The sequence below is a fragment of the Cavia porcellus genome, unplaced genomic scaffold (genome assembly GCF_034190915.1).
Source record: "Cavia porcellus strain 051 isolate PalLab524CR breed Dunkin Hartley unplaced genomic scaffold, mCavPor4.1 scaffold_3, whole genome shotgun sequence".
NCBI lineage: Eukaryota > Metazoa > Chordata > Mammalia > Rodentia > Caviidae > Cavia > Cavia porcellus.
In genome coordinates, this window is record NW_026947486.1 from 18,572,906 (window position 1) to 18,591,182 (window position 18,277).

Here is an 18,277-nt window from a genome sequence, read left to right on the forward strand (position 1 = left end):
AAGTATTTTGAGGGGGATTATGGTGATATGTCTTTTATTGTAATAAATTTTTAATGTAACATTCATTATATTTTTCACTCTTCTGAACCTGTTTTGTGTTTCAGTCATATCAGTAATTTATCCAGCAAAGACTGTAGCTACTCAGCACCATCCATGAGCCAGAACTATGCTGAGGACACAGTCAGTGATGAAGAGACAGATATACATCTGTTCCCAGAAAAAGCATAGTCTAATGTGAAGACTATAAGGAAAATGCTAATTCATCCAAGTGGTGCTTTTCTAGCTATAAATTCATACTAATATAGAATTACATAGGAGGGACAGGGTCAAAAATGACTTCAGGAAATGGTATCGAAACTAAATCTTAATGGCTGAAAGGAGATGTCAAACCAGCAAGGTATGTTTGGGAGAGGGGAGAATATGTTCATAGGGTTATCAAGATTGGATATATACATTGGAGGTAGCTCTGAGTACTTCAGAAATGTGGGGTAGGGAAGTCCTGAAGACTCAGGATAAAAAAGGACACAAAAAACACATGTGGCCAGCCACGGTGACACATGCCTATAATCCTAGCACATGGAAGGCTGAGGCAGGAGCATTGCTGTGAGTTCAAGACCTGCCTGACCTGTAGTGAGACCTTCTCTCAAACCTCCCCCCCAAAGTGAAGTACTCACTGATAAACTAAAACTTCCGTTTTATCTTGTAATGCTGAAAGATATCATATGATTTGTATTTTAGAAAGGTCATTCTGGCTAAAATATAGGAGACAGAGAGCAGCCAGAGCTTAAGACTCTTAATTCCTTAGGCCACCTAACCCTCTGTATGTAGAAGATATTGAGAATTCTCTGTGACCAGTTTAGTCTTTTTATCTGCTTGCATCTTTTAAAATAGGGAATTTTGAAAATTTATCTTCATTCTACTAGTTATTGACATATATATTGCACTTTCTGTAAGAGCAAGAAATATTTCCTATTTATCTATGAACTTAATCTTCTGATGATATAGATTCTCAGTCCCTTCGCAATTCCAAAATTCTGCAAACTACACTGTGCGTGTGTGGAGTAGTGGAGCTCAAACTTGGAGCACTGTACCATTGAGCTACATCCACAACCCTTTTTTATTTTTTTGAGGCAGGATCTCATTAAGTTGCCCAGTCTGGCCTTGAATTTACAGCCCTACTGCCCCAGTGCTGGAATTAGGACATGCACCATCATGCCTGGTACCACACTTTTTCCTTGCCAGAACTGATTTAGGGATGATACTAAATTTTACCCTGGGGGCTGGGGATTTAGCTCAGTGGCATAAGCGCCTGCCTTGCAAGCAGACAGTCGTGAGTTTGATCCCCGGTACCGGGAAAAAGGAAAAAGACAAAAAAATAATAATAAAAATAAATAAATAAATTTTACCCAATATGAGGCCATTTATGGCCTTTATCAATTTTTTATAAATATTCATATATTTTGTGAGAGAAACATTAATGTATTTAATTATGTAGTTCTACCAGGGGTTAGGTAGTATATAAAAAATATACTGTATTACTTTCCTAAGATCTGAACAATTGTGAATTTTCTGTTTCTCACTATAGGGATGCCAGATAAATAATTGTGAATCTGCAGTAAAGCTTAAATGGAGTAGAACAAAGGGTCATTTGAATATACTTTCTATATTTGTTCTTTATAGTTGGGACAAAATATTAAGGGATTATTTTTAGGCTCTTTGACTAGTAAAACTAAATGTAGCATAATAATTCTCCCTAGGATTATATCATCTCTTTTAAAAACATATAGGGTAATGACTATAAATGATGCCCTTTCCTTTCATAGAGATAGTGTTAACAACTGGCCAGACCTTGCAGAATGTAAACTGGTATATATTAAAACTGGAAATTATAGGTGGGTGTTGTAGGGCGTATCTGTAATCCCAGCACTTGAGAGGCTGAGGCAGGAGGATCACTGTGAGTTCAAGGCCAGCCTGAACTGCACAGTGAAACCCTGTCTCAAAAAAACAAGACAAAAATCAAGCTGAAAATTGGTGCCATATGAAGTTTCGTATAAGTCTGCCAAAGTATGTTGGCTTGCATCCTAAAGAGCTACTTAGGTTAGAGCTCCCTCTGTTGGCTAAAAAGTAAAAAAGTGATTTGGAAGATTTGGTGTGGAATACTGACAATGAATTTATTAAACATAATTTTTTTCTCCATATAATGTTCAGTGTTTGTTCCTCAGTAACAAAAATACACTCATGGTCCGTACTTTGGAAAAGAAATGTTTATCAGTAAACTAGATTTTAATATTTAACTTGAATTATTTTCTTTTAAAAAAAGACCTCTTGGCATGGTGACATATACTTGTAATCCTAGCAATAAAGAGGCTAAGGCAGGAGGATTGCTGAGTTCAATTTTGCACTACATATTGAGATCCTGCCAAAAAAATTCCAAGTCCCTTTATGTGTACCCATTTTTTCCTTAGTCCAAATATTAAACACTCAGAATATGATTGAAGTTTATGTGCCCAAGATATATACTCATAGTTTTTATGTCATGAATATAATACTTGACACTTAGTTTGTTAGTCCCCTAGTATCTGTGTGCTGTTTTCTTAAGAGAATCCACAGTCTTCACCATTTCATGGTCCATGAAAGAACCACTGCTATGGGCTGGGGATTTGACTCAGGGGTATAAGCGCCTACCTGACAAGTGTGAGGTCATGAGTACAATCTCTGGTACCTCAAAAAAAAAAAAAGAATCACTGCTATGAAATTCAAGCTTTTATGATTTTATGCCTATGTGTAAGTCTACAAATGGCTCAGTAAATGATTTTGTACCCAATAGAATCTCCAGGAGATAAGTGACTTTCTTAGAAGAGGGCACTGGCCTTTCTTCTGCCAGTTAGAAAGCAGATCTATTTTTTTTTTATTTTAAAGAGGGTAAAATTAAACACAACAAAACAGAACATAGGAAAGAATGTAAGATACATAAATTTCAAAGCAAGACAACCAGAGATCTTCACTATCATATTGTCTCTTGTGTTCTTCCAAATACTTGTCCGTATCTTTACATACAGAGAATTCATATAAAACAACATAGTATAAAACTGATCTGAACAGAATGATTCAAGGCGTTTTAGGTATTCAAGACTAGACAATAGGGAAGTCAACAGTGGCTGTCATAGTGTCTCTCATTCTCTTCAAAATAGCTGACTATACCTTCACATATGTTGAAATTAAACAAAACAAAACAGACTAAAATCACTCTGAACAAAGAATAATAATATTGCTAGATTTCACATCATGACATTACAGAATCAGCACTAGGTACCGTAGTGTCTCTTTGTCTTCAAAGTAGTTGTTAATTTCATCATGCGTTATGTAATGAGTTCTCATAAACTGTTTATAAGTTCTATGCATGCATGAGTCTCTATATCTACCCTTGCTGTACTAGAGGGAAAAACAAAACAAAGCAAGACAAAACAAATTCCTAGAAAAACATGAAACAAAAGTAATATAAAATCACAATACAAGGTGATCTACAACATTTACTATGATAGCTCTTGTTATATTCAATAGAATTGCCTATATCATCAGGTATAGTATAATTGAATATAACAGTACATAACAATATTAATAAAAAACATTAGAGACATTGTAAGACTTCAAAAGCAGGTAATAATCAAATCAGAGTGGGTATCCTAGTGAATCTTGTCATCTTCAGTGTAGTTGCCTATACTCTTCAGTGTGGTTGCCTATACTCTCAGACTTGATACTGTCAATCATAGCAGATTCGAATAAAATCAGTCAATACAAAACAGCAGTCTAACAAACCAGATTCAAATAAGGTCAGTCATGATAAGACAGTGTAAGTTATACAGGGCTTCAGATTAAGTTAATAGGAAATTAAGGATGATTACTGTACTATATCTTGCTATTTTGGGGATAGCTGTGCCCTCAAATCTACTACAAGTAGACAAACTAGAACAGAATATAATCCATGTAACAGAGTGGTGAGAGTAATGTGTGTTTTAAATCCTGATACATTATTAACAATATCCTCCGCCTTCCTTTTTTAGACAGTTTCTCCTCTTTCATTTCCACAGAGTGCACTGCGCATTTTGGGTCCCACCAACTCTCTCAGTTTTTAGATTGGGGCAGGGGAACTTGCTATTTCCCTAAGGGGTTCTGAACCTTTTTACCCCTGAACTTGATCTTGAGCTGTATTCCTTTACCTACTAAAGCCTCAAGCTTCCTTATAGCTGAGTTGTTCTCCACTGTACAAAAGTGTCATGTCTTTCCAACCTATCTTCAGCTGCTGGACAAGCTGTCCCTATTTCTCTTTGTCACATAGAGCATTGTTTTCTCATCTTTGACTTTCACTTTATTAACTCTCTTTCAGGTTGATTATATTTCCTATTCATACCATCTCGCTGGACCCTATCTCCTGATCTACTCTGCCTGTGTTTCTTTTTGTTAGTGTATCAAGGCCATCTATGTTAAGAGATTATAGCCAACTTGATTTGGTGGTTTGTGTTGAGAAGTCTGCCGTTATATTGATGGATTTTCCTTTATAGGTGATCTGTTTTTTTCTCTGATGGCTTTTAATATTGTGTTCTTGTGATGAATTTCTGGAATCTTGATTATTACATGTCTGGGTATAGCTCTGTTTTGGTTATAAGTGGCTGAAGTTCTGTATGCCTCATACATCTGCATATCATTTCCTTTTCCTATGTTTGGAAAGTTTTCCTTAATTATTTCTGTGACTAACCTTTGTATTTCATTTGTGTTTATCCCAGCTTCTTCACTCATTTTTTTTATTCTTAAGTTATAGATCCTCTTGTCGTCTTCTAGCCTTTGTATTGTTATTTTTATTGTTATTTTATTATTTTATTTTATTATTTATTATGTTATGTTATTTATTGTTATTTTTAAGAGATCTTTCCTTTTACAATCAGACATTGCAAACCTATCTTCATGTTTTGTTAATCTATCTCTAGTTTCTGTCAGGCAATTTTTCCAGCTTTCAGTGGAGTTTTTAATTTTCTGGCAATCTCTTTGAATCTGTTTCATGTATTCTAGGTTTTCTTTATATTCTTCATCGAATGTTTCTCTCCTTTTTCTGTGTTCCTCCATTCTTTCATCTGTGTCTTCTTGAGAGGTGCTTAGCGTTTTTTTATTAATCTTCTTATATCTTGCTTTACTTGAATTAATATTTCAGTTTTAAGCTCGTCTATGATGTCACAAAGATATCTCTTTATGTCAGCTGATGCCGTGTCTGATATTGCATTTTTACTGCCCTCAATCTCTTCTGTATTCACCTCTTCTGGATCAATATTTGCAGGTTTGGGGGCTGGAGGCTTTTTCTTATTTCTTTCTCTTGTCATGTTTTTGGTTTCTTCCATACAGGTGTATAGTGGAGATCCCAGCCCCTGTCCTTGTTGGTTATGGTTCTTCTGAAGCATGATAGCTGGGGATTTCTGCCCTATCCAGTTTGCTGTTGGTCATTGAGGTGCAAGCAGGGCAGCTTATGCAGGCCCCTCCCCTCCCAGCCAGTCAACCTGCAGGGGCCTGCACCAGTTAGTGTGTGCCGGGCTTATGGAATCGGTTTGGGACAACTTATCAGGCCCCCACCAGGAGCACAACCCAGGCCAAGCAGATCCCACCAATCTGCTCTAGGCAAGGAGCTACCAACTGAAGTCACTGCCATTCCTCTTTGTTCATGCCTGCCCTGCCTGATTCCAACATATTGTCCCTTTCCTGTGGGAGGATCTTATTCCAAGCATTCACCATGGGTTAGTGCAGGCCTCCACACCTGCTCTGTTCTCTGTTGGGCTCACTAACCCCGACTTCAGCATGACCATGGCTCCAGTGGCGAGTTTGGGCAGCTCCAGTGAGAGCGCCATGGCCGCTAATCTTAGCTGCTCTGATAGTAGTCCTGGGACCATGTTTTTAACCAGCTCTTTTTCCCTTTAGTTTCTCCCTGGGTCATCAAGAGGATCCATCACTCTCTGTCTGATCTTCTCCAGGATGTTATTCTGGCATCTGAGTTGTTTCTCTCAGGGAGGCTCTGTATTTTGCTGCTTACTGATTCACCATCTTTAGGTCCACCTAATAGATCTATTTTCTAGAGAAAGCTTGTGGGCAAATATTCTTGACCTCAGGGAAAAAGAATGCTTCAAAAATTAGGGTCCTTATAAAGTGATGCTCTACTGTCATGAAAATACCTAGTTGGAGTCCAGCTTGGGTTCCTGAACTAAATTAACTAGTTCACCAAACTGCCTACTAGAGCTCAGCCTAAAGGGCATTCCAGGTAAATAGATGAAAGCTTTATCCTTGGTGACCTTACTGAACTACATGATGGCAGAAATAGAGAAAAACGGTACATGGTACAGAGTATAAACTTGGAATGTCAGTACTATGTCAGGTAATGGAGTAGACAAAGGGGCTGGTGTTCTTGGAGGGGCCCAGAGTCTGAGCCAGGAACAGAAGAATGAGAAAGGTTTTGACTGTGCAAAGAGGAGTTGACCATGTGGTACAGGGACACTGCCTAGCCAGTGATGACGAACATGTTGTAGCTTGCAGTGATAACAAATAGCCTGCCATAGGTTTACTGAGAATAACTGGTTATGGAGAAAACCAAGAGGTCTGCCTGTCCAAGTTAGGAGCCCTGTGTTTGAGTATGGTGTGGTGCAAACAGTGAGGTGTGAGGAGTCACAGACTTTATAGTTTTGTTTTGATTGTTTGGTACCAGAGATCAAACTCACCACCTCACATTTACCAGTCAGGTGCTGTGCCACCAAGCTATATGCCCGGCCCAGCCACAGACTTTAGATCAGCAATTGTTTTCTTTAAAGGATCAGATAGTAAATAGTTTAGACTTGGGCAGCCACGTGTTATCTCTATTATATATTCTTTTTATTCTTCTTAGAATCCTTTAAAAATATGAAATTTATTCTTAGTTTGTTATCCTTATAAAACAGGACTCAGGCAGTAGTAAACACCTGAGTGGGTGGCAGGTGACAACAACAACAAAAAAAAATCCCTGGAAAATTTTGTTGCTGTGCAGTGGTAGAAATCTGTTTTAGTGAGAAGGGTCTGGTAGTCAAATGGGGAAAGAGTTAAAAGTGTGAAGAGGAGGAAGAGAATTTAGAAATAGATCAATCTATTGATGATTGGGATGAGAACTTGAGTGGAGTAGTAATGACAGGGATGCGATGAGAAAATAAGGTCAGAGTCTCTGGGGCACTCTAGGAAGGAATGGCAAACCCCAGGACCAATGGCAAGTGAGTCTAGGAATTTGATCTACAAATGGGAAGTGTAGCAGGATATAGAAAGAAGGAGTTTGGAAGAAGAGTAGATTCTAGGGGGAAAGGGGTGGATATGATGGTAACTGTCACCACTTAATCTGACCTGAAGGTAAACTTCTGGGCCCTGCAGAGATTTTTGAAGCAGCCTTGTTGAATCTGCCAATAGTAGAGACTGCCAAGCCACATGAGGAGCTAGGTGTCCCCTAGGCTTAGTCAGAAATAGTATAGAGCAATAAGGAGGAAAAGATGTGTAAAATTTGAGATAGGGAAAAGCAAGTTCAGAATATTTGCCAAATGAATCGTCCACCTTCCCCAGTTTTTTTCAAATATTCCAAAAAGGATTTGAAACAGCTTCCAGAACTCATTATGCATTATTGTGATTAATGTAACTCTATTCAATTTTCATTCACATTCATTCCTTTTTCTTCAGCCCAAGAAAATAATTGCTACAATTACTGAGCAGTTTTTATGTGTGAAGCCTTCTTAGGCTTTGTAAATATAGCTTATTTGCTGCTCAGTTTCATTGGATTTTTTTAACCTTTTCCTTTTGTCACAATAGTAGATGACATGCAAAGTTGTTCGATAAATGCTTTTTGAAGTAATTATAATCCATAAACATTGGAGAAGCTTTAGAAAACAGGCAAAAAAAGAAAAACATCTTTAATCCCAACTCTCAAATAAAAGGCTGGCCTTTGAGAGTACCTCTTTCTAGTCTTGTACTATAAAAAAATAGTTTTCATGGACACATGTGCTGATCTAAGTCCACATGCTGGAAGTTGCTTTTCTGAGCATTTTAAAATTACCAAATACTGGATATAAACTTGCTTGACTATATTTGCTTTTCTTCCAAAAATGAGATGCTCTGTGACTTTTTATCAGAACAGGCATCGACCCTGGTGCAAAGATGCTAACCGTTCTTCCTTTTTCTCCTCATGCTTCCAGGCCTGCTATGGCATTCTAAAGGTCCCAGAAGGCAGCTGGCTGTGTCGCTCCTGTGTGTTGAGCATTCAGCCACAGTGTGTTTTATGTCCAAAGAAAGGCGGAGCCATGAAGACCAACAGGACAGGGACTAAATGGGTTCATGTCAGCTGTGCACTGTGGATTCCAGAGGTAAGAAATCGTCTAAGCCTAAAGCGATTTGCTCTAAGGTGACCTTCATTCCTACAACTTTCAGACTGACTGAGGCTTACCATGGAGATGCTTTGTGGTCACTTGTGTTTCTGAGGTAATAATACTTCTACTTGAGCTACCTCAAATCCTTCTTGGATGCAAGTATACATGTAAGCCCGTGCTGATTAATTTATGGGTAGTACTCCCCATAAGTTACAAAATTGTATGAGAGAAGAGACACAAAAGACAGCAAATGTGAATAGCAAATTTTAAGAATGTCCATCAACAGATGAATAGATATGGAGTACACCTGCACACACTGAAATATTATTCAATCATAAAGAACAAAATCATGTCATATGCAAGAAGGTGAATGAAACTGTACACTATCATGTTAAATAAATAAGCCAGACTGAGAAAGTTAAATATCACCTGTTTTATATGAGCAATGAGAGAGACAGGAAACTAGAAGGTAGATTTTTGGAGATAAAGAAAGGGATCAGGGTAAAGGAGGAAGAAAAGGGAAGGGCACAGGAGTAATAGGGATGAAAATAATCAAAACATGTTATATGCACATACCAATATTCCAAAATTAATCTCTTTATTCTATATTACTAATGTGTACTAATGAAAAATATGTATAGCCACAACTCAGACCAAGATACAGACTACCTCAGAAATAGACATATAGCACCCCATAAGGATCCCTCATACCCACTTTCTACTCCCAATCCCTGAGATTAACCACCATTTGTATTTATATTACTATAGATAAGTATTGCAGCCAGGCATGGTGGCTCATGCCTGTAATTCCAGCACTCAGGGGGCTGAGACAGAAAAATTGCCTTGAGTTCAAGATCACCCTGGGCTACATAGTAAGTTCAAGGCTGGGCTGGACTACATAGCAAGACTCTGTCTCAAAAACAGTTTTATCTGTTTTAAACTTCATATAAATTAATTTGTAAGTACTCTTTTCTGTCTGGCTAGCACTCCATGTTATGGTGTGTATTGGTAGTTCATTCCTGTGGATGTATCTGTAGCTCGGTGGTAGTGTGCTTGCTTAACATACATAAGGCCCTTGGTTGTATCTCAAGCACCATAAAAATAGTCCATTCTTTTCTTTGCTTAGTATGCTATGATTTGTCCATATTCCTTTGACAGACGTTTGAGTTTTTAATTTTAGGGTTATTACAAATAAAATGATCAATAGCTCCTTTACCTACTATGACTTTTTACTCTTTCCTTTTTGAAGCTCTTTTCAAAAGAGTTTAGACTCAACATTTGACTAGGACCTTTATTCAAAATTTTTTCTCATTATCTAACCTAGTCCTTCAGTTATTATTTCTCAAGGGGCTATGTATATACTAACTTAATTTAAAAAGAACTTCGAGATATTTCTATTACCTATTACAGCTGTCTGCCTTTTCTTTTCCTTATTCTTTTTCTTTCTCTTTTTCTTTTTCTTTTCTTCTCTGGCTGTTGTGATATCCCTCCTATCTAAGTTAGCAAATTTGTTAGGCAGAGTAACTTGCATGACAATAGAAGCCATAGAATTCAATTAATGGGGAGCTGATAACACTATACCAATAATTTATTGCCCTTTAAAATTTCCCTGTATTTAAACCAAAGGTGGTGGTGCATGCCTGTATTTACAGTACTCTAGGAGGCTGAGGCATGAGGATCACAAGTTTGAGCCCATTCTGGGCAACCTAGGCTCTATCTCAGCATTTAAAAATGTAAAAACTCTAGGGATGTAGCTCAGTGGAAAGCCCTAAATTCAATCCCGAGTTCTACAAAAATTTCCCTGGATTTAATCTTTAGCATTGGTTCCAAGGGAGTTAACTCTCTAAATAGTTAAACTGGAGTCCCAGGTATATAGTTTTGTATTCTTATGACTATATACATCTATATTAGTTTCCTTTTCTAAAAATCCAGCTTATAGACATGTAAAGTGATCTCAGGTTTCTGGTCTGAGTGACTGCAGACAGACCCCTCAGCTAATAGAACAGGTGCTTTTAGCTCACAAAACATGACTCTGGAAGAGTTCTTTAAAATTGCAGTAAACTTTCTCAACTATCAACATTCTCTAGTTTCTAGTTCTTGTTTCCAGTATCTTTTGGATTAATAAAGACCTCTGTTTCCTTATGTGGACAGAACATATACTTGTTTGACCATCTTTACATGACATTTCTTCACTTTTTAAAGTTGTTTTCTCTTAGAAATTCATGAGTAGCTGGATGTGGAGGTACATACCTGTAATCCCAGCACTCTGGAAAGCTGATGCAAGAAAACTGCAAGTTCAAATCCCACCAGGGCAACCTGGTTATACCTTGAGTCAAAATTAAAAATAAAAGAGGGCTGGGGATGTAGCTCAGTGTGAGGACCCTGGGTTCAATGCCCTGTATAAAAAAAAAGCAAACAATATATTCCTTTAAAAAGTAAAGACATGTTTTACCAGCAGTGACATAATTCCTTATTTTCACATGGAAAAGAATTTTTCCATCTTTTTTTTAAAACCTCCCTTTCCTTTTAGCACTCTCCCAAAGAATTTCACTTTGAAGTTACTTAGGCTGAGGCGGCTAGTTAAGCTGAGGGTAATTAAATGGTTTTAAGGACTCTGGTTTAAATGTTGTCAGTCTCATCCTTTCTACTCACATACTGCAGTCTCTTCATTACATAAATTTGCTGCTACTTCCTAACAATATTGTACTTCTTTGTAAACCCATTGTAAAGACTTATCACTGCTTGTTTTTATCCTTAGATAATTAAATGAAATAAATCATGTGGCACCACTTCTAATGTACAACAGATGCTAGACTGTGTGATTTTTTTTTGAGACAAGGTCTCATTTACATCGTGCAGATGGCCACGCTGGCCTTGAACTCACAGTGCTCCTCCTGCCTTAGGCTCCCAAGTGCTGACATTGTAGGCATGTACTACCATACTAGGCTGATTCTATGAATTTTAATTCTTTTCCTTTATAGCTTTCTTTGATATATATATTTGAATCAGTAAAGTAACCATGCCTAGTCTATCCTATGTAGGAATCCTTTGCATTACTAGAAATTGTTGAAGGACTGTTGAAGACAGATTTCACTTATTCTTGATTCTATATTAACCTTGAAAGATATGACTTTCTTCATTGTTTTTGATGTTTGGAGATGTACGTGGCATTATTTCTGGTTTGTGACAGGCACTTTTAAGATCCTTGGTGCCTTTGCCTTACCATGGTCTTTTACTTGTAGGTCAGCATTGCTTGTCCTGAGAGGATGGAGCCAGTTACAAAGCTGTCACACATCCCACCTAGCCGTTGGGCCTTAGTTTGCAGCCTATGCAAGTTGAAGACCGGGGCTTGTATTCAGGTAAGTCCCTATGAGAAATTGTGGAGTGAGCTAAAACCACATTGGCCAGACTGACCCTCTGTAATGTCCTGTTAACCAAAAAGTCATTCAAAAAGCTGTCCACTCATGCCTCGGACCCTCACACTGTACAAGCTATTTCTAGTAATCCCTTTTTGGGTGTTACCGCTGGACCATTCAGCTTATTCTTTTCAATATGCATGATGGTTTATGTAGACTGTGCTGTTCTGTGCCAGCAGTCTCAGCTGCTCAGGAGGCTAAGGCAGAAGGATCGATTGAGCTCAGGAGTTCAAGGCTAGCCTGGACAACTAAGTTAGCTCTGTCTTACAAAATACTCATAGGAGCAATTCACTTGAGTCAAACATCCCACTTCCCCTACACCCCCTTAGCAAATGGGAACCAGAGAGCTGAGCATCTCTTGGGAGGGTGACCATATGCAGTATAGCAAATAAGGGGGATTTCCTTCTACCATCTCTTTGAAGGCAAATATTTTTACTAATGTTTTGCTTTATTCTGATTAGTGGTACTGCTCTATTCAATATTCTGTTTTGACAAGTTCTATAATGTTCTGTATTTCATTTTATTATGCTATATGTGATTGAAAGAACAATTATTGTAAAGATAACGAGATATACCGTGATAACTATTACTGTTATCCCAGTATCCTGCTCTGAAGTTCTGTACCAATTTCACTACACTGTCTAATTGGCTTTGTTCTGTCTTATTCTATTGTATTTTACTACCTTCAAAATAATAATTAAAAAAAAAGAATTCTACTTGCTAGACAAGAGTAATTGTCTGTCATCTCTCTCTTCCTCCTTCCCCATCTTCAAATAAACTGTCTTTTATTTAAAAAAATATTCATAGTGGTAGTTAATCTCCATCCATTGCTGTCAGAGGTGATAAATTAACTGACCTCTGAAGCCAGGTGATATCACCCTGAGTGGAAGTAAGCTGTAATTCTAAATCAAGTAGCTATATTTTTGTGTGGCTCACCCACTAACTATAAATAGATTTGGGATCCAGGACAGTTTGATGGATAGCCGTGTCACTGAGCCCTTGTTGGTTTAACAGTTCTAGTAGGGAAAAATACTTTTTGATGGGTAAGTTCTAGTAGCTAATTTCAAAAGTCATTCATACATGTACATTTCTTGTGGATGATAGTGCAAGTAAAGTTTTCTGGGACACATAGGGCACAGGAATTCAGTTGCTTAAAGTAGAAATAGTAGCTGATGTGGCATCCAGTAATAACAGCTGATAGGGGACATGTAGATAAGACTAGGAAAGGCCAATTACCTCCAGTAAAGGCGCAAAAGGTGACTCTTCATAATACCACTTTCCATAATTTCATATCACTTTCTTTTGTTTGTGGTACTGGGGATCAAACCCAGTGCCTTCACACTGAGCTACATCCCAACCCTTTTAAAAATATTTTTAATTTAAGACAGGGTCTTGATAAGTCACTAAGTTACCCAGCCTAACTTTGAACTTGTCATCTTCCTGCCTCAGCCTCCAAGAATGCTGAGATTACAGACATGTGCCACCACGCTCAGCTTTAACTGACTTTCTATTCCAAACTTTATGTAATGTGGTGGCTTTGCTGGCAAGAAGGAAGAAAGGACTGACCGGCTAGTCCTCAGACTTGCATGTTAGCTACAGGCCGGTTGAAATTCAGTTTGTCTGCTTCCTTCACAGAAAAGAGGCCATATGATGTCATAGCTTAGGCCAATGGCTCTAGGTGCTTTGTGAGGTTCTTTGCACTCTGACATGACAACTTGTTTCATATTCATCATCTTATAAAATCAAATACTTCCCTTGCTTTTTATAAACATTTTCCAGCTGATTTCATATACTTCACTATAACACTATAAGTCTTATAAAAAGAAAACTCTTCCCCTGGGGTCTACTACTGTAATGCATAGTAAACTCTCCTGGCTACTTCCCAAATGTGAACCCCTTGAAGACTAAAATTGTGCATCATCCTTCTATGAACTCCCCCTGGTATGAAGTTTATTGCCTGCCCATCATTAACACTCAGTATTTATTGAATAAATGCTGTATATCCATTTTTATTGTACCATAGATGAGTTTGTCATTTGAATTTTCCCTACTAAAAAATAAAATGTTTTCTGTTTTCATAATTAATCATTTTATAGTAGACATCAATTAACAAACAGTAATTTAATTATTTTCCTCATTGTGGTACTTGCATTTTCATCTGATTTTTGCTGTCTTAAATCATTATTTTTACACAGGTTAGTAATTGGCCACATGACTATGATGAGAGAAAACACTGGCCTTGAGCTTAGCAGACCTGGGTTTGCATTGCAGTGCTGTATCACCACTTTCTATCTTCTGTTATAGTTATTTATCTGTGAGTTTTGTCTTCCCTAGTAGACTAACATCATACTATTTCATCCTTAGACCCCTACTCCAGTATAGACATGGTAGGCAGACAAATACTAGATTAATTGACAGGTAGATAATGAATAAGCAAATGGATAGATTTGCATTCTAAAGGAAGTTTCTCACCTAGTTCTTATTTTCATTGCTTAGAGTTCAGATTCTTCATTTTATAAAGATCTTACTAAATAGAAATTCTTTAAACTTTTTGTTCATGTATGGTGATGGGATACAGCCTAGAGCTCATGTATGCTAGGCAAGTTCACTGAACTACATTTCCAGCCTCTGATGGTAATTGCAATCTATTATAATATTTATGCCTGAGTATACATAAGGCTCAATAAACTAACGGAGAACCTTATGCCATGGAGTTTACATTTTAGTTGGAAAAGTAGATATTAAACCATAGATATTAAATGACATTTTAGAAGGTTAATAAAAGCTATGAAAAGGAAAAATATGTCAAATACAGTAACCATCTGTGAATTATGTTTATTCTGGCCTCCTCTCTCCTGGCAATGGAAATACCCATGGGGGCAAGGATAAAACCTAGTAGAAACTAATATCTACAGCTTCCATATCTGAGAGCTAAAACCAACCTTGCCCTCATCACAAAGGTGTCTGATAATCCTGGAGATCTTAAAGTCTGAATTCAAATCAGATGTACCAGGTAGCCCTAGATTGTTGCTTAGGTCCTGGTCACAGTATCTCTAGCTACTAGATTTTTAGAATTCCTGTAGGGTCCTTCTGTATCTTCTATGTTCAACCCACATTTAAGCTAGATCCAGGTGATTTGATCCTTTCTAAAGGGAAAGAATGGTTAAGAATGGGGCCTTAAAAAAAGGAATATGGCCTTTGGAACCAGGATTCAAACCCTGGTTCCACCCCTAGTTATGCTGGCTTAAAAAAATCACCCAACATCTTTAGGCCTGTTTTTATATCTATACATAGAGATACTCATAGTACCCATTTAAAAATAGTAAAGAGCTTAGCACAGTGCCTAATAGTAAATACTCAGTGTTAGTGATACTAATAGTAGTGGGTTTTTTATTGTTCATATTATTATTCCCTAGAGTCAGTCTGACTTTGCTGATAGAAAACCCTTGCATTCTTACAGCCACATTAAATAAAATGAACATTTAGGGCTTAGATAGCAGAGGAGTAGGGATTAGTCCAAAGTCATATACAACTATACTGAAGTCAGAATTAGGGTTAGACCACCATGATTTTACTGTTAGACTAATATAAGTTTGACTATAAGAAAAAATGAATTTTTAATTTTTTATTTTAATGATAGTAAAATCCAATAAAATAAAACAGAACAAAGCCAATCAAAACAGAGCAACAAAATTAGTACAGAACTTCAAAGCAGGATACCAGAAAAAGAACAATAGCTGACATAGTATATCTTGTTATCTTTACAATAGTGTCCTTCCATCAGGTATAGCAAAATCAACAAAACAGAATAAAACCAATCAAAACAGAATATTGAATAAAGCAAAACATTCAGAACAAAGAAAAACAGAACAGAATTGGATTTCAAAGACAAGATAGAAGGAAATCCCTCGTATTTGCTATATTGCATACTGTCATCCTTCCAAGAGATGCCCAGATCACTGGCCCCAGGCCTGCAAAGTCAACCAAACAGTACAATCATTTAGTTGCTTTATGTACCTTAGTTGCTATCAACTCAGCCAGTCTTCTAAACCAGCCGGTTGTTTGTTGGGGAGGGGTTGGTTCTTAGCCTTCCCTCTGAATAGTCAGTGTGTGCACCATCATAATATTAAATAAATGTGTTATATGAATAGCATAATGGTTTTTTTAGCACCAGGAATTGAACTCATGATGTTGCACTTGCCAGGCAGGAGCTTGTGCCACTGAGCTAAATCCCCAACCCTAGAATGGCAGAATATTATAAACTTAATTTCAGGATGTCTATAATCATACCATCCAATAGAACTTCCACAACGGTGGATGTATCTATATTGTCCAGTATGATTGAGATGTGGCTAGTGTGACTGAGGAGCTAAGTTTTTCAAGGTGTATAATTTTAATTAATTTTTGTGTGGTCCTGGGATTTGAACCCAGGGTTGCGCACATGCTAAGTAATTGCTCTAGCACTGAGCTATACTCCCAGCCCAATTTTAATTAATTTAATTTTAAATAGCCATGGGGCTGGGGATTTAGCTCAGCGGCATAAGCACCTGCCTTGCAAGCCGGCAGTCATGAGTTCAATCCCCGGTACCGATAAAAAAGAAAAAAAAATTTAAATAGCCATTTATGGCTAGTTGGTTGCCCTGATGGAAGCTCAGCTCTGTAAGAATAATTTCAAAAAGTCAGGTTCGTTAGAAATTGGAGTTCTGTGATTGTGATTGTTTTTTAAGAGCCAGCAGATGCTCTGGCAATAATACTGCTTTTTCTTTTATTTGTTCACAAGTATTTTTTAAACAACTGCTTGTTCAATAGTTGATGGCAATGCCAAAGTAAATGACACAGCTTTTGTCTATGGCCAGGGATTTGACAGCTATTATGCTGTAAGTGAAGTATGAAAAGTACCACTATAGAAGCATATATGGAGTGATGTGGTAGACTCAGAGAAAAGATGACATAACTGTGTAAGTTAAGAAAGAATTCTCAGAAAAGGTGAAGGCTTTTCATGATTGAGCTCAAACCTTAAAGGAAGATTTTGACATTTTCTTACTTCTGTTTTTGTGGGAGCAGATTTACTGAGTTGCTTACAAAGCATTAGTCATGGCCAATCCAGGACCAATCTTCTTTGCTTCCTAGAAGCTCTATTTAGGCCCAGAGATATAGAGCTTTCCCTCTCTGCCCAACCCTGATGTCTTGACACATCCTTTCTTCTTGCAGTGCTCCGTGAAAAGCTGCATCATTGCCTTTCATGTCACTTGTGCCTTTGAGCACAACCTGGAGATGAAGACCATCCTAGATGAGGAGGATGAAGTAAAGTTCAAGTCTTACTGCCTCAAGCATAGCCAAAACAGGCAGAAACCAGGAGATACTGAGCACCCCCACCACAGAGCTGCTGAGCAGAACCAGGCCAAAAGTGAGAAAACCAGCCTGCGGGTACAGAAGCTCAGGGAGCTGGAGGAAGAGTTCTATACCTTGGTCCGAGTGGAAGATGTGGCAGCAGAGCTGGGAATGTCCACACTAGTTGTGGACTTTATCTATAACTACTGGAAACTGAAACGCAAAAGCAACTTCAACAAGCCATTATTTCCTCCAAAGAAGGATGAAGAAAATGCCCTTGTACAACCAAAAGAGGAAAGCATTCACACTCGCATGCAAATGTTTATGCACCTGCGACAGGACCTGGAAAGGGTAAGATGATGGGCTCTAATTAGTTAGTATGTCTCATCTGCCTAGAAATGGGGGTCCTATTTCCAGTTTAAAAGTAGCCAGCTCAATTTAGTGTGAGTGTCTGTGTATCTGATTATCTTATGATTTCACAGTTGCCCCAGACATTGGCCTCTGTTTAAATTTTCACAGACACAGAGATTGAAGAGGGCTCACATATATGCTCTATGAACTATAAATTTAAAATAAATCCTTATTTGATTTATGTTTTATTTACTGTTGAGCCTAGATTGGCTCAGCTATATTTTAGTGATGTAAACTACCAGCAACAGAAAGTAAATTCTGTTTTTTATGTTTGGCACTATTGACACTTTGGGCTGGATAATTATTTCTTGTGTGGTGCTGGCCTTTGTTATAGGGGGTATTGAAAGATGTTTGACAGTATTGCTGGCCTCTACCCACCAGGTACCAATAACACTGCCCATACCTACCCAATTGTGACAACCAAAATAGTCCCTGGTTGAGAGCCACTCTACCAGATAATTAAACTAAAGATATATTTATCAGGTATGTACTAATTTAGGTACTGCCAGGATTCAAAGATAAGTCGGGTGCTATGTTTACCTTAGAGAAATTTACAATTAAGTATAATTATATAAATGTCTTGAAGTTTTGTGTCTGCTACCAAAATTTGAAAAAGAATTAATGGATTTGGCTCACTTTTAAAATTTAAAATATACATATATAGCACCTCCTATTGTTACTGTTACTACCAACACTGTTGTAAGCATTTTATAA

The 18,277-nt window shown here is 37.6% G+C and overlaps 1 protein-coding gene across 11 annotated transcripts in view; it reads left to right on the forward strand.

The window, feature by feature from the left end:
* The window catches only part of Jade3 (jade family PHD finger 3), a 136,352-nt gene that overhangs the window by 109,736 nt on the left and 8,339 nt on the right, over positions 1–18,277 (forward strand). For all 11 annotated transcript variants that reach the window (XM_063245770.1, XM_023561843.2, XM_063245774.1 and 8 more), the window contains 3 exons: positions 8,235–8,402; positions 11,648–11,764; positions 17,033–17,503. In XM_063245770.1, the coding sequence (XP_063101840.1) occupies positions 8,235–8,402; positions 11,648–11,764; positions 17,033–17,503 (756 nt within the window). The remainder of the gene's footprint in view (positions 1–8,234; positions 8,403–11,647; positions 11,765–17,032; positions 17,504–18,277) is intronic.